At 40.3% G+C, this 17,036-nt stretch overlaps 2 protein-coding genes across 3 annotated transcripts; one reads left to right on the top strand and one right to left on the bottom strand.

The window, feature by feature from the left end:
• Window positions 1-11: 11 nt before the first annotated feature.
• Window positions 12-16,996, top strand: acad11 (acyl-CoA dehydrogenase family member 11). Its single transcript, XM_004081103.3, has 20 exons — window positions 12-249; window positions 342-441; window positions 1,961-2,086; window positions 2,285-2,446; window positions 2,524-2,688; window positions 2,767-2,908; window positions 2,983-3,104; window positions 3,751-3,857; window positions 4,079-4,190; window positions 4,478-4,555; window positions 5,486-5,624; window positions 5,769-5,876; window positions 6,415-6,513; window positions 15,089-15,158; window positions 15,566-15,651; window positions 15,731-15,802; window positions 15,912-16,066; window positions 16,182-16,298; window positions 16,366-16,475; window positions 16,544-16,996. The coding sequence occupies exons 1-20, from the start codon at window positions 128-130 to the stop codon at window positions 16,656-16,658; spliced, it is 2,307 nt and encodes a 768-aa protein (XP_004081151.1). The 5' UTR covers window positions 12-127; the 3' UTR covers window positions 16,659-16,996.
• Window positions 8,530-12,897, bottom strand: ackr4 (atypical chemokine receptor 4). Of its 2 annotated transcripts, XR_002292577.2 has the most exons (3): window positions 12,572-12,897; window positions 9,463-10,639; window positions 8,530-9,429 (listed from the first exon to the last, which is right to left on the bottom strand). XR_002292577.2 is itself a non-coding variant. In XM_011488980.3 (2 exons), the coding sequence occupies exon 2, from the start codon at window positions 10,631-10,633 to the stop codon at window positions 9,533-9,535; it is 1,101 nt and encodes a 366-aa protein (XP_011487282.1). In that variant the 5' UTR covers window positions 10,634-10,639; window positions 12,572-12,896; the 3' UTR covers window positions 8,530-9,532. The 2 variants fall into 2 exon arrangements, 1 of the variants encoding a protein (XP_011487282.1); XM_011488980.3 differs by having other exon boundaries at window positions 8,530-10,639; window positions 12,572-12,896.
• Window positions 16,997-17,036: the final 40 nt, after the last annotated feature.

The raw sequence follows: 17,036 nt of genomic DNA, 5'->3' as shown, positions 1-17,036 counted from the left end.
AATTTGTGGACGGTACGCGGGTGTGTGCATCACTAAATAGTCCGACCAGAAACATGCCGACCATGGGAAAACTTTTCGTCGCCTGCTGCTTCATAAACGTTAATAATTAATCTAGAATAGCTGAACCATGGACGATCTGACAACTCCAGTTCGACAGCAACACAAATTCGACGTCAGTAAACTTCAAAAGTATCTGTCTGCCAAATTACGATTGTCCGATAATGGGGCTCTTTCTGTCAGACAATACAGGTAATAAAATTAGCCAAAAAGCAATTTGTTTAGTGATTTATCTGATTTAAATTTAAGTGCTAACAAACATTTTCTTTTTATTTATTTTTCAGTGCGGGTCAGTCAAACCCGACTTTCTTGATCCAGTCCTCCACCACCAGCTATGTTCTGAGGAAGCGACCCCCCGGAGAGCTGCTGCCTGGAGCCCATCAGGTCAGGAATCGGACTTTGCTCCTGCAGAAGCGACTTTTCTGTCATGAATGCATGCTGAGGATTCGGGGATCCTTCCCCCGACCGATGCTGGACTTTAACAATCTGTGCTCTGATAAAGTTGTTTAAGATTTGGCATAAAGTGGATTGATTTAGAGAAGTACACAATCTTCTGTTTTGAAGACTTTTACTTTTACTGGTGAAGACAGTGGTTCTGTGGAGAAAACAAAGCATTTGAAGCACTTTGTTACAGAACAAATGTCTGTTGATGAAGACACTAATATAGTTGTATTTATAGGGTGAAATATTAAAGAACATTTCATTTTAAAAACAACTCTTAAAAGTTGCTCTCTCCATGCATGCTTACATTACCTATGTCCTTGCGCCTCCTAGTGGTGAAAAACAAACAATACATCACTGTTGCAATAGTTTTTAACCTGTAATCGTGCTGGGAATGTTAGTGTTTAATATGATTGCCTTATTTTAAGTATGGTGTTCAATTTTGGGGTCATGCATTAAAAAAAACAATTTAATGCTGTGATGTTTACTGCAGAAAAATTATTTGAATAATATAAAAAGAGGGAACTTACAAATATTTTATTGATTAAGTCAGGACTGTTGCAATTGGAAGATTTTGTAAAACAGCAAACTTTAGAGCTTCCAAAATTATTTATTTTTACTTCAGAAGAGGGAAATCAGAGGAGGAGATATGATTTTGTGTTTCAAGTTTACTTTTAAGAAAATGTGTTTTTTGTTTGTTAGGGTAGAAATGTGGAATTCCCAACAGAAAGTTCTGAAAGGTTGTTTGAATTTTTTTTTGTAAAGAAGCAACTCATGTGTAGTTAGCGGTGTGTGTGGTTGTATTGATCAGACAGCCCACTGTAGATGAAGTGAAAATGTTCTAGATTCAGGTTTCCTAATCCCTGCCTGAAAGACCTGAAGAATAGTTTTATAATGATCTGCAGACTGTCTTTAAATATCTAACATATTGTTTTTTTATAAATGAGTTGACTCTAAGAGCATTGAACGATCAAACTATTGATAATTCAGTAAAATGCAATTATGTGAGATTGGTGGAATTGTATTTTAATTGTGTTTTTGTCTGTTTTTACTGGTGTCTGCTGGTAAACTTGAGCTGACCTGAAGCTTCATCCCTGTTGCAAGAAGGCCGATCAGTTGTGGCTTTTTTCCAGCAGGGGGAGTAACTGACCAAAGTTAGACCACATATTTGGCATTCTTTAAGGAGTGTCTGCACATTTTAGAGAAGAAAAAAAAAAACCAACAACCTTTAAACCACTTTTTTGAATAAAAAAATAATAATATAATTTATTGTGTTTATTGGATTCTTATTTTAGTCTGACAGTTTTTCCGCCTCTGCACAAACCAGCTGTCATATAGAAAACCATGTTTTTAAACTGCAAGGAAATACATCTGCTATTATGTGAAAAGACATATTTCTATCTCTCTTGCAAATATTTCTGATTTATCTAAAAGTGTGTCATTTAATTGTAATTGTTTGCAGGTCAACAGGGAGTACTGCGTGCAGAAAGCTCTTTTCTTGGCTGGTTTCCCTGTTCCACAGCCGCTCTTGCATTGCACGGACACCACCGTTATCGGAACGGAGTTTTACCTCATGCAACACGTGAGGGTAAGATTTAACTTGGTCTTTTATTACATCAGATAAACATTAGATATGAATCTTGTTTGCGTTTTTCCAAGTTCTCAGTTGAAAGCCTATGAACCTAAATTATGTTATTACTTCCAAATATTTCTTTTCCATTTTTCTGCTAAACAGATGTTAATTCTTATCTAAATCTGCTGTTGTTCACCTGTTTTTGGTGGCCAGGGTCGCATATTCAGAGATCTGCGCCTCCCTGAGGTGAATCCAGCAGAGAGAAGTGCTTTATATGTAGCTGCAGTGGAAGTCTTGGCAAAGCTGCATTCACTGGACCTGAAGTCGCTGGACCTTGAAGGATTTGGGAAAGGCCCGGGGTACTGCAAGAGACAGGTGAGATCTGAATTTAAAAAAAGAATCTGTGATGTGTGATAAGTGTAAAGACGGGATCAGATTTTTCCTCCCTGAAGGTCTCCACCTGGACTAAGCAGTACGTCGCAGCTGCACACAGAGACATCCCAGCCATGAATGAGCTCTCCGATTGGTTGATGACAAATTTGCCAGGCGAGGACGACGAAGTCACACTTGTCCACGGAGATTTCCGACTCGACAACTTAGTATTTCACCCAACAGAGGTACAAGTTAGTGTTTTGAGCTGCGTTTGTGTGGATTCCATGCAGTTTGTGCTCTATTAGTGTATTCATTGCCACCAGGCTCGTGTGATAGCCGTGTTGGACTGGGAGCTCTCCACCACGGGCAACCCGCTGGTTGACCTGGCCTACTTCCTCATGCCTCACTACATTCCAACAAACTTCAGCATTGGCAACATAATAAACACCTTTAAAGGAATAGAAGGTCATCTAAAAACCTAATGATACCTTTGCGCTATAACCTGACAAGATTGACTGACCGTCCGTTTTTCTGAGCAGGCATTCCAGCTGCTGCCGACCTGATATCCATCTACTGCACGTGTCGAGGGACTCCAACGACTCTGCCGCATTTAAATTTCTACCTGGCTCTGTCTTTTTTCAAGATGGCATCGATTTCACAGGTCTTAACAAAGTTAAATATCTATATTTTTTAAATAAACAATATAAGTCTGGTAATAATAATAAGCTTTATTACAGACTCGATGTCCATTTGCCACACAAATACACAAAACATATAAAAGATTTAAGGATAAAAAAAAGAACACTCAAACAAGTATACGAAAAATGACATAAAAAGTATTAGAAAAAAAACAATGTCATAAAAGTATGAAAATCAATGACATAGGAATATAAAAACAATAAGATAAGAGTATAAGAACAATAAAATAACCAGGTATCATGAACTTAATAAAAAGACTAAAACTGCCGACTTAAACAAAAAAAGAAAACTTAAAAGTTTAAAAAAGACGACCGGACCAAAACCTCCAAATAGGGGATTTGTATCTAAAAGTGCTGGGCTTTTACATTAGTGAGAGTTAAAATGACATCATTATTTGAATCATTAAGACGACAAATAAAACCATAGATAAAATGTCTTAATAACGCTTGGAGAGTATTAACTCCAACACCAACAAACAAAGTCCTTGCACTGCACCACCGAGGCTGTTTTAATAAAATCCTAAGGGCATCATTATAGGCAACCTGTAGCTTCCTCATGCTGGTATTATTGATATTATTGTCTGACATATTTTTTTTTGTGTGTCTCAGGGGATATATGCTCGCCACCTGCTTGGAAATGCCAGCGCTCCCAACGCGGCTCAGTTCGGCCAGAGCGTGGAGCCCACGGCTCGGGTTGCCTTGCAGCTCGCAAAAAGGTCCCCTCCAGTGTGCAGAAATTCAGCATCATCTTCATTCAAACAAAAGTCTTACTCTTTTTACCCCTCAGACCTTTTACATCCTGGCACTGACTTGTTAAAGTTGGCCCCAAAGCCCGTACAAATACTGACTAAGAGTGCAGCGCTCGGAATTTGGCGCCCAAGTGGTATTTCCTGTGTTCCATGAAAGCTTTTGACATCTGAGGTGTGTTTAACGGCAGGTCCGTTGAAGGTCCAGGTTCAGAAAGTCTGTTCCTCCAAACCGCTAAAGGCCGAGCTGTTCTCCAGCAGGTCCAAGACTTTATGCAACAGCATGTGCTTCCTGCCCAGGAGGTAGGTGCCCACAGCTGACGTTCTCTGGATAATAGATCTGCCTGCTCAGATTAACAGTTAGCTCAAATGATGTGACGGAGCAATTCATTCATGAAATCAGGGTTAAAGAGTGTGAAAACAAGGGCTCTCTTCTGTTCTTTGTGTTCCTCTGTTGCGGAAGAATTGAGCGTTGGGCATCAGAGAGAAGCACAGATCTCCTCGTTTTTCCAGCTCCAGCTGATGATCAATGTTCACCAGAACAGTGTTTTCTTATTTTATAGGACAAAATGTGTTTTTGTTTTTTCCAGGAGGTTGTAGAATACTACACTGAGCATGCTCAGTCTCCTCAGAGGTGGCACACGCCCCAAATAATCCAAAATTTAAAGGTAAGCCAGTTTTCTGTTTATATTGGAGAGATGTTTTTTTTTAAACTGAATATCCCAAAAATATATATATATTTTAAAAAGAGTAGTTGTGTTAGTTCCTCCATATCGACTTGCTTTGTCTTAAAGTCCCACTCCGGTCACCTTTGAGTTATTTTTAAAGCGTTTCCAGTGGTTCTGTTAGTTATGATTATGCAGTTTTTAGCCAAAATCCAAAAAACGGTGTTGTTTTTTTAGGACATATTTTCTGCAGAGCAGCTATAGTTCATTAGAAATTTACCTCTGAGTTTTGGGCTGGACTGTTGGCGCAGAGCAACTCCAGCCTCCCTTCCCGTCACCCATAATTGTGCTATCTGAGCTATCTGTTTACACACTCTACCACTAGCTTATGCGCATCTGTTGGGGCGGCCGTGGTGCAGCGGTATGGCGCTCGGCCCAAGATCTTAAGATTGCAGGTTCGATTCTCACCTTGCACACCCATGTGTCAGTGACTGTAAAGCGCTTTGGGCCTTGTAGGTAGAAAAGCACTATATAAGTATACGCCATTAACCATTTACCATCTACAACCCAACATTACTGGTGCAAAGAGCAATATCAAAGCTATCCAGCCGAACAGTTTTAAGCCAGATTCCAGCTCAGACGAGGAAAACAAAGACGTATCTAGTCGACAGGGAGCAGGGAGTTTGTGGCCCGTCCAGCGCATTTTCATACAATACAATCTTTATCAAACTGCATTTTTCTTTTGCTGATTTACAACAATTTGAATAATGAAAAAATGCAATTTGAAGCTTCATTTTCTTCAGATATGTCCTCCACTATCAGGAGAATGTTAAAAACACCCAAAACCACTTCAGATAATTGAAAAAAAAAAGGGACAGTTCTTTCTACAGTTTCTATGGGGTTTCTGCTCCTGATTTTTGTTTCTGCATACAGGCAAAAGCCAGAGAGGCGGGGCTCTGGAACCTCTTTCTTCCTGCTGTCAGTGGACTCAGTCAGCTGGACTATGCTTACATTGCTGAGGAAACTGGACGCTGCCTTTTTGCACCTGATGTCTTCAACTGCCAGGCTCCTGGTGAAACATATTTAACGTAGAATCCAGTAAAATAAGAGCAAAGCATAAAGTCCGTGTTACTAATTTAGTGGTAGGAAACCTGTACGTTTAGTGCCGTATGTTCTAGTTGTAAGAAAGCTGTGCATTTCTGATGTTTTTCCACAGACACTGGAAACATGGAAGTTCTCCACATGTTTGGCAGTGAAGAGCAGAAGAAGAAATGGCTGCAGCCTTTGCTCAGAGGAGAAATCCACTCCTGCTTCTGTATGACAGGTACTTATGGCGAAACAACTTCCAACATCAGAAATGCTGTTTGTTTTCCATTTTCTCTTTGCACGTCTGAGGTTACAGACTGCCGTCAGGAATCCCTCTCTTCTGTGTTGTGGTTTTCTCCTTCAGCGACATTTATGGTCTCAAACAAAACAAGCCGTAATGAGCTCGGCTGCTACCGACGCGGTAAAAAGTCTGGCTGAAAGTGGTACCGGTTTGCAACGGCAAACGCAAAATTCCAGACTAGTAATTTCTTCCTGTTTGGTGCCCACATGTTGCCTGGAATCAGTCAAATCCAGTTGTGTGAAGTGATTAATGGGTTTTGTAAACACACGTGGCAGTTAGTTTTGGCTTTTGTCGGCAGTTTGGTCAATTTATTTCCCTCTAAATGAGGAAAAAACTCATCTTTAGGCTTTAAAAACACACAAAAAAAAGATGATTGCTGATGCAGAGAACAGCTGTGGTGTGCAAACAGGGTTGGCAGAGACGTGCATGTTTGTTGCTTTATAGTAAAATTTGCTCATTACGCTTTATTTTCCAGAGCCTGACGTTGCCTCCAGCGATGCAGCCAACATGGAGTGCAGCATGCGCAGGGATGAGGACAGCTACATCATTAATGGCAGAAAATGGTGGACGAGCGGTGAGTCCATGAAATGTCATCCAAACCCCAAACATGTTGGGGGGTTTTGGTTCATTTACAAGTGCAAAACAGAACAGGAGACTCAATAAAATACTTATATTTCCTATTACCATGTTTACTTTAACAGGGAAAAAAAAAAGCCATAAATGAAGGAATTCTTGCAAACCATCAAACCTGCAAATGTTATTGTTTAGTTTTCCACTAAAAGGGAGGAAGTTTATTAAAACAACATGTGGGAGCATCCGAGTCCTAATGGGATGCAAAGTAGTCCAAACTTTGGCATGTGTGGGCACAAAGTAAAGTTTGGGTGACTCATTCTTAAAATATAAACAGTCCCCAGTGATCGTGAAAATCTTGAATCTATTTCTCGGGGGGGGGATCATATGGTTTTGGCTCGCTAACAGGCTGAACCAGTATAACGGATCCTTTCCAACCACTCTACAGACAAGATTGGGTTTGTAAATGTGTGATGAGTCAAACAAAAGCTTCAATATACTTGACTTTAATAGTTTTTTTGTCTCAGCTCTGTGGACATTTGTGTCTAAATATTAGTTTTTTATTTATTTATCTTTTATGAGAGCTTCAGTTTGTGTAATAAAATAATTCCACAATCCCTAAAATCGGACATTTTCACTTGATCAAAATGGAATCTGTTTCTATCAAAAGGATTCCTTTTAATGATGTTAGGTTGGGAGATTATTTCAAACCAGTGTTGCATAATGTTGTTTATTCAAACAAAAATATACATAAAATTCCATTTTTACCGGCCAGTGTTTGCAGAGCCCCCAGAGCCATCAGGATTCCTGTGATTTTTGTCTGACAGTCATCTGTAGTTTGACCCCTGAACCTCTTTGAAGTGAATTTTTCCACCATCTGTGGGTGTGAGGACGTCTTCTACCAGCAGCCAACCATCTTTGATAGGAAAGAATGTGATAATAGTTTTTCTGCTGCTTTCTATTTGGTTGCTGTCGATCTTTTTTCTGTTTTTTAAATTTTTTGTTTTGTTTTTGTTTTTTTGCAGTGGAAACCGCTTTTTTCCTTTTTTTTTTCTTGAGGTTTTGCAGTGACTCAGAATATCCACAGTCTCACTGCACTTGACCACAAAAGCTGAAGTCAACTGAACAGAGTTTGTTTCGATTTATTTTGGAGGTTTACCGTTGTCATGAAGCGCTCATTCTTTCCATTTCTCACATGTCCTTGTTTGAAGTTTTTACAAAACATTTGAGGAGTTACTTAGGGGACTTGGGGCTTTTATTGTGAAATATTATTTCTCATACTCAGAAGGAAAAAAAAAACAGCTAATATTAATTCCAAAGATAATTCAGTTGTGGTTTAGTTCATTCTAACAGTTATAATTGTTTCAAAATAAATGTAGGCAAATAAAATGATTTGATATTAGATTTCAAATCAGTTTTATTAGCATTTCCAGCTTTAAAAGAAATTTTCCTGAAGTAAGAAGAATTTCAACTTATTTATTGCATTTTTGTCTTTATTTTTTTAATTCACTCATAAAATTCAGATAAATAGTGTAGATTAAAATAAAAAGATTCCACAGAAGCTTAATGTTCATTATTTTTCAAATGAGACATTAAATAAGGACTTATAAGTAATTCCGGAGGAACTCGTCCTGCTGGGAAGAGGTGGTTTTTCTGAGGAATTTGAATGAACTCCCCCCCCCCCCCCTTTTTATAGCGTCTAATTCCTCCCTGTTGCCAAACCTGACGATCTTCTGTAACCTTTTAATGACAAAATGTTGTTTTAATTACAGTTTTTAGTCTTTTATTGCACTAGTTCTGTGTCTGTACTTGATGTTATTCAGTAAATCTTAATCTGTGCATGCCGGTAATCTGCAATCCTCCATCTTTCTTCACTTTAGCTGTTGGAGGCAAAAAAAAAAAAAAAAGTTTTCATAGATGTTGTTCATCAGTTCATCATTTTGGGAAATTTCCCAGAGTTCCCTGCTTCACCCACAAAAACAAGCATGATGGAAATGAGAATGCAGTGATGGTGTTCTTTGTTAAGACCAATTTTATGTTATTTATTTGAGCAATTATGGGAAAAAAGGGAGTAAATTTCTTTATTTCTTTACTTTTGATTTTAAATACCAAACATTTCCTTAAACTGTGCCGTATCGGTTTCTTCCTAACAGCCTCTTCCAGAGCCGTGTGACGCCTTAAGAACGAGTTCTGCTCTGTTGTTGTTTTCTTTGTTTTGAGAACAAGCAACTTAATTCTGTTTCTTTTTTGAGCTTTTACTTGGAAGTGCTGGAAGCCGGGCTTTATCAGACACACCTGGTTTACATCCGGGCTGAACGGCACCACGCTGGCTCCCACTGAGAGAGGAATATCTTAAGACGACCGGTTGTTGTTGTTTTTTTTAGGAGGTTCCTGCAGGGAAGCTTTGATAAACAATGCTGAGCTTTACTGCTATAAGGATGTTGAAATGAATAGTTCTGTTCAACCGTGAGAGGATTAAAATGCAACACATTGTATGCATAATTCAACATGCCATTAATAAATAATATTCCCCTTTTAAGCCTAAATAAACCCATTTCCTGATATTTGCCAACCCTCCTTGTTTGCTAGAAGTTTAACTCGCCCACTAACATTCGTTCTTAAAAGACATTTAAAATCTAAACAGAAATGTTTTTAGGATCACAGAAACTTTAAAGTTCAGTTATTTTTCTTATAGCATGGTCTAAAAAGTAACAGAGTCAGATGAATTTAGTTAAAAAACATAAAAAAGACGAGACATTTTGCATTTAATCGTGTAAATACATTAATATAAAATATGATACTGCATATAAAACCACTGTAAAAATGTTATTTCTAGCTGACAGTTAGATATTTGTGTCTATATCTGTTGACAGAATATAAAGGTATTGATGGCAGACATGCAAAGAGCTTATAAAACTTCCTCCTGTGGTGCAGCGGCATCCGTTCCTGCCGCTGGGGTTCGTTTCTTCATGTGCCAACAGTTTATCAGAGCTTGCATGAGGGATGCTGCGTAAAAAAGGACATCAGATAGTGAAGGTGCTGGTGTCTCGATCATCTGAATCTGACTGGGAGTTGTTTTGGCTCTGTGTGCGGAGTGCGATCTCCACAGCCGGCTCCTTGCTTTCAGGTCTGGAATGTTTCCCGAGCCGCTCTCCGAGGTGCTTGGCGGCCCTCAGGACGTGACTCCTAAAGGAGGAGCCCATGAAGGCGTAGAGGAGCGGGTTGATGCAGGCGTGGGTTAGTGCCAGGCTCTCCGTCACTTGCAGGGCGTGATCCAGGCCTTTGCTCACATCGCAGACCGTCACCAGGACGTAAATGATGTCCAACGCTCTGCACAGCTTCACCACGTTGTAGGGCAGCTGGGTGAGCAGGAACACGGCCACCACCGCGAAGAGCACACGCAGGGCACGCCATTTCCTTTCTCTTCTCACCCCGGGAACTCGAGTCAGTGCCCTTCCCATCAGGGTGTAGCAAACTATCATGACGGCGAAAGGGAGCAGGAATCTGAGGATCACCTCCAGCAGCTCCAGGGCAGCCTTCGCAGGCCGAGCCATGTTGCGTGGGTAAAAGGCGGTACAGCTGGTCCTGTGATGGGAAGTCTTTACCCCGGAGAACACGAGCTCAGGGAGGCCGAGGAAGCTGGCCAAAGCCCACAAGGCAACGCACACCAAAAGCCACTGCCTCCTCGCCCTCTGACCCGTCTCAGCTCTGCCCGTCGAGCTGTGGGTCACGGCCCGATAGCGATCCACGCTGATGCACGCCAGCAGCAGCATGCCGCAGCTGAAGTTTGTACTGTAGAGGAATGACATCAGCTTGCAAGCGGCCGAGCCAAGCGTCCAGCCGTGGACGGCGTCGGCCGCCCAAAACGGCAGCGTGAACAGCAGCAGCAGGTCCGCGATGGCGAGGTTGAGGATGCACACGTCTGTCAGGGTTCTCAGTCGCAGCCGGGAAGTGTACACGACCACGACCAGCGCGTTCCCGGTGAGGCCCACCACCAGGGCCAGGGCATAAATGATGGGGAGGAAGACGCCACCGAAGGAGCGCACTGTTGCTTTGTCACAAACACTGTGCTCATCGTTATAGTCATACGTTTCATTCCCCTCGTCATATTCATAGTCCTCCATTATCTCCTGCACAGAAAATAAACACACAAAAATGAAAGACTCACTCCAGTTGTCTTTGGAGCGATTATAAAAGCATCCTCAGGGTTTTTTCTAATTAGCCAAAATTAAAAATTTAAAACAAAAGGACAGTTTCTGCAGAGCAGCCAGGAGTTCCTTAGACATTTGCCTCTGAGATGTGAGCGGGACCATTGGCCTGGAGCAACCCCGTCCCCCTTCCCCTCACCATGGCTGAGAACTCAAAGTTTGTGGTCCGCCCAACCCACAATTTTAAGCTTAACTTTCTAAGTAATTGTCCTCCATCACAGGAACCAAAAACATGGTTTGCATCAGAGTGGGTCTGTAAGAGGAATTCGTTGTTGTTTTTCGACTGAATACTTTTCAAGCCTCTGTTTATTTTGTTCATGCAGTGATAACTAGAAGGTGACGCAGGAAACAGGAACAGTGCCTCACAGGAATTTCTCCTACATGGTTTCCCCAACAGCTGCTGGTTCCATGTGAGTGAGAGCTGGAAAGCTTCAAAGGGGGAAGAGAAGGCGTCCCCCCCCCCAATAAAAACTCCTCTGTATCCTGTGACCCACAGGCTTTAGGAAACTTTACGTTAGTTTCTTTTTTTCTTCTGTCATAAAGAAAACTGTAACTGAAATTTTCTTTTTAAAGACCCATTCCGATCATCCTTTGATTTACTTTTGAAGCGTTTCCGGTGGTCTTATAATTATGTCTGTGACATTTTTTGGCAAAATCAAATAATAATAAGGACCTAGTTTCTGCAGAGGTCATTAGAAATTCACCTCTGACTTTTGGGAAGCCCGCTCCCCTTCCCGTCATCCATAACGTCATCTGTTTACACTCTCTCCTGCCAGCTTACAGCCCCAACCTAACATTACTAGTGTAACAAAAACTGTGAGCAATATCAAAGCTATCCAGCTGTTCAGTTTTGAGCCAGATTCCAGCTCAGACGAGCTCAAAAGACGTAGGTGGATGTGTTAGTCTGCAACTGGATGCATCCGACCGGAGCAAATAAGCAAATAAGATCTGCAGCTTTTCATCTGCTCCTGAAAGAAATACTCAGAAATGCAACTTTAAGCTTAATTTTAGATATTTATAATGTCCTCCATCATGAAAAATGCCACATAAACCCACATAAACATGTTAAAAACACCCCAAAAACACAATTTGCATCAGAGTGGGTCTGTAATCTAGTGATGAAGAATAAAAAAAAAAAGACAAAAATGTTGCCTGATAAAGATTGTAGATATAATTCTGGGTTTTTATTATTAAAATAATGACATTTACTGGTTTTTTAAGTGACATAATGTGGAAAGTGTTTATTGCATAATCAGCCATTATTTCTGCGGTGGGAGAGGCAGCAGTTACTTAAGCAGATTTTCATTGGAAGGTTTAGAAATATGTGAAGTATTCACCACTGTCCAGAACCGCACATCAATATTTTAATGTTTGGTCACTTGAAAATAAATACAGGAATTTAATAAAACAAATTCAGGATTCTGCTGGAAGAAGAATTACATGCAGCCTTTAATCTTCGGGTAGATTGTGTATGAAAGTTGGATTTTATTGATTAGCGTTGGATTTTGTTTGGCGTTTAGTTTATGGAAACGATAAGACGGGGTGAGCTGAGCCAGCTGAGGTGTGGCAGTGATTTCTGTTCAGTATAATAGACTCTACCTGATGCTGTGTTATGGAGCCACAGGCTAAGACAGGATAAAAGCCAAACCTGTTATCATTATATTGCCATAAACAAAATCAAAGCAGGACTTTGGCCATGAACTGACTTTCTCATTATCTAGAAAAACTCCTCTTTTGTCATTTTCTTTCCATGAACTATAGAATAAAAAGCAGGTTGGTTAGAAGATTTACTCAGTATTTAGAGTACAGTAGTACTTTGTTAGTGAAAATACTTAAATCTTTAAAGCTTCTTACCCGTTTCCTGGTTTCCTTGTGAGCTTTTCCTGGACTGAACAGACCACCTGTTAAATGACACCCTCTATGATAGTTCCAGGGAGACGCTCTGTACGAGCTCCAGGACTGAAGTGACTAACGCCCGCTTCGGCCCGCCCCCTCCACTGCAGACGGCGTGCTTCTCCTCCACGTAGCTGAATGTCTGTGTGTGCGTGCGCGAGCTGTCATAACAAATGTAGGCTGGCGTTGAGGAATACAAACCCCAGTTGTCTTTGAAAGCCCGTGAAGCAAAGTGCAAAAGAGGGTGCTTGTCTGCCTTTCCGGATCACCCTTTAGGAGTTTCTGCTCCCTTCTTGTAAAGGGAGTGCCTCTCTGGCCTTGAGAGGGGGAGGGAAAAAAGAGAACAAAAGCAGGATTTAAAAGTAACATATGATATGGATATTCTTTCCACGAGGTTTGTCGTGGGTATTGTGGTTTGCTGGAAGTCAGCCATTTTCAGTTGAAACCGTTTTTTTAATTATTTGTCAGCAATCTAGACTTATTTCTAATGAAATGTACACACAACAAACTTGTTTTTTCCCCTTTGTTTCTTTAGAAAGCTTTTTTTTTTTATGTTTATGATTTTTAGCCAACGTGGAAACAGAGATGTGTGGAAAGCTTGCATCCAAAACATATTTCTCATTCCTACTTTGGCCATACATAACCACAAGTTTTTGAAGGAATGTCTTACCGAAGGTTTTGCTGTTACTTAAAAGATGCAAATGGATGCATGGGATGGTTAAATGTCACGCACAGACTAATTACCGAGCCTTGAAGGTCTATTTTCGTTCCAGTGTGGATGGGGCATGTTCAGGCATGACTTTAGGGCTCAGGAATATATATAAAAAAAAACTATCTGTCCCTGGAGCCAAACAGGCTTTCCTAAATGTTCTATGGGTGGAGGAGTTTGCTTCTAGAATCAGACCAAACGTGTCTCACTGAGTTGTATTTTGAATCCCTGAATACTAATTAAGGACGAGCATTTGTTCTAGTCTGTCATCTGGTGTCCATCTGTCCCGTCTGGCCGAAGGGGACGGTTACTCCAGCTGACCAGAAATTCAACAATTACTCACCCTGTCTGGATCTCATGATGAGGAATTTCAAAATATTCTGAATTTGGTGATTTATTTTCTTTTTTTTACATTTCTGTGAGGCAAAAAAACAACAACAATACAAATAAACAATACTTTATGTATACAGTATATTTAATGAATATCAGCTTTAGTCAAAAAATGACTAAAAACATAAAAGAAAGTTAACAAATATTATGATAAAATATATTTTTTAAAGTTGAGGAAATCTCAGCAGCAAAGCAAAAAGGTAAACAATTAAACAACCAGAAACCCCCCCCCCACTAACTTACAAAACAACTATACAACAAAAAACACTACCAAGGCAACAAAACAATTGTTCAAAACAGAAACAATTAAAAAATCCAAATAGACTACATGGATCCTAATGTGTCAACAGTAAAACATCAAAAGCAATAACAATTCTACGATAAAAAAAAAACATTTCATTTTTTGATCATTCCTATTTTAATCTACTTTTCTCAGTTTCTTGACTCATACTTCAGGACATTTATGTTGCCCTCTAGTGGCCATTCTCCATCACTTTCTAATATAAAGACAAAGGTCTTATTTTTGTTTTTAAGAAACACAATCTGGTTTAAATCCGAAGCTAAAATCAGAAAAACATGCATGTGAGGAAATGTAAATCCTCATGTGGCGTCTTCTGCTCTCATGGCCGTAAACTGTCTCTAGCCGTCTCCGGGTTCAGCACTTTCCAGGCAGGAAGTCCCCAACGTTTCCCAGCAAATTTGAGTCACGAAACGGTCAAGGACAGAGGGAACAACTGTGGGTCCCATTGTTCGTTTGGCCAAAGCAGAGGGGACGATGATGAATACAAATGAGCCACAAGACAGATTTTATTTCACAGCATTTCCTTATAATTATAATAATAAAATAGCTTAATCAGTCATTGAAAATGGTTAAACTGATTGATCTCTAATTATATCACTTCACCTGTCCCAAAAGGCATGATTTGTTATGTCTATTTGTCCTGATATAGTGTTATTTTTAATCATAATCAGATTAAAATAATTTGAATATATTTTAGATAACTGTTCTGTATGTGGTATGTTAATATACAAAATAGTTATGTCCATTTTACATAATTATTAAGTGATTCATCGTTGTCCTGTGATTTATTGATACTGAACCTTAATGACCTGAAACTGTGTTGGTAAGGCATGGATATCTGATAAAATAACATTATTACATGATAAATCATGTAATAAAATGGTTACGGTAGAACAGGAGTGGTAGTACAACATTTGATTTAATCTCTAATCATCCTAAATTGATAAGTCTTTGTATGAATGTATAACTACTGATTGGATTGTTTTGTGCATTATTCTTGCGTTGATTGCTTGAAATAAACCATTTCAAATAAAATAAAAAGAGATAAATTTAAAAATCGCTGCTTTGTGCCCCACAGGTGCCGGCAACCCCCTCTGCAAAGTGGCCATTGTGATGTGCAGGAGTGGATCTGAGGATGTTCTCAGCAGGTCAGACGCTCACTTCCTCTGCTCAGGGTTGTTTTTCTGAGCTCCTCTTCCGCAGTAAAGACTGATTATTGAATTTGTTGCCTCAGTATTGAAACATCTTGCAAACATGTGCTCCTGCACTTCATGGCTTCCCTGACTTTAACCAGGAGTGCTGACTATTTGAGCCTTTGAGTTTGTTTTACTCACTAAATCGATTTGTGACCATGAAGCGGGTCTAATAGAAAAAGTCTAAACCAGAGCCCCACCCAAGCTAATGTCATTCCCTTTCCCCCTTGTTTTGCAAACACACCCAGTGTTGCAAAGACAGCATGACTCACGCGAGCTCTCACATGTGAAAGCATCAAACTTTGTCGTCACCAGCTAAAGCCTCTAAAATAAACCATTTTTTTCACTGTCTTGTATTTTAGGCACAGTCAGCACAGTATGATCCTGGTACCTATGGACACACCTGGTGTAAAGCTCATCCGACCAATCACAGTGTTCGGACAGGACGGTAGGATTCTGCTGTTCATCTAGAAAAAATACTTTTTTTTTATTAATAACAAAGTAAATGGAAGCTGTTCTGTGTCTAGACGCCATCCATGGCGGACACTTCGAGGTGCTCTTTGAAGATGTCCGTGTCCCTTCATCCAACATCATTCTGGGTACAAGTTCGGCTTTTTTTCTAAATAAAAATGTAAAATCCCCTTTGTCTTGGTGGAGAAACATAGCTGATCGCTCCTGCGGTTGTTGCTCCTCTGGTGTGGTTCTCAGGGGAGGGCAGAGGGTTTGAGATCGCTCAGGGGCGCCTGGGGCCAGGGAGGCTGCACCACTGCATGAGAGCGGTTGGCTTAGCCGAGTTGGCCCTGGAGTTGTTGTGTCAGAGGGCAGCTTCTAGAAGCACGTTTGGAAAGAAGCTGTACCAGCATGTGAGTTGAAGCCTTTTTTATTTACATTTCAGAGATGTGCTGGAAGTCTTTGTTTGTTGACATCCTCTGGGTGGATATTGGGTTACTCCTTATCTTCTGCTTGGTTTCTGCTCAGGAAGTTGTTGCCCACTGGATAGCAGAGTGCCGTCTTCTGGTAGAACAAACTCGTCTGTTGACGCTTTGTGCTGCTAAAGCTCTAGATACTCTTGGAAGCCGGGCTGCTCGCAAGCAGGTAAAGCTGTTTTTTTCTGTTTCGTGTAATGCAAAAGTCCATTAAAAACTAACAGAACTCTTCACAGATCGCCATGATCAAAGTGGCGGCAGCTAGAATGGCCTGCAAGGTGGTGGACTGTGCCATCCAGGTGCACGGAGGCGCAGGGGTGTCTGGGGATTTTCCTCTAGCACAAATGTACGTTCTTTTTATTTTCAAACCTCAGCAAGATGATTTTTGTTTGAAGTTTGACATTTTGCTTTCAGGTACTCGTATGCACGGACTCTGCGCATCGCAGATGGACCCGATGAGGTGCACCTCTCCACCATCGCATACCTGGAACTGAAGGATCAGCTGAAGAAAGCGCAGGCTAAGCTATAAATGACAGCAGAACTCACTTTTCCCTGGTTGAAATTAGAAATGACAAGTTTCAAAGTGGCAGAAACTTCCCTAAATGGATGGGAAAAGAAGTTTGTTGAAATGAGTTTCTCTGGCAGTATTAGATTGGAGGTGGCCTTTTTTTTTTACATTTATGCATTCTAATTCTGTAAAAATACATCTTACACAATTGTAAATAATACTTTCTGAAAGTTTATTGATTTCAAGGCACTTTTTACGTTTACGACTGGATGCAGGTAGGATTATTTTGGCTAAACTTGACCCCAAACTTTCCTTCTTTGTAAAATAACTATTAATAAAGTGGATGAATAAAATTAAAACTAAACTGATTTCATTTTCTGCTATAATTGAAACCAATGA

This window comes from Oryzias latipes, chromosome 20, assembly GCF_002234675.1.
Source record: "Oryzias latipes chromosome 20, ASM223467v1".
NCBI lineage: Eukaryota > Metazoa > Chordata > Actinopteri > Beloniformes > Adrianichthyidae > Oryzias > Oryzias latipes.
Note: the sequence above shows the minus strand (reverse complement) of the source record. Positions and strands in the feature narration are given on the sequence as shown.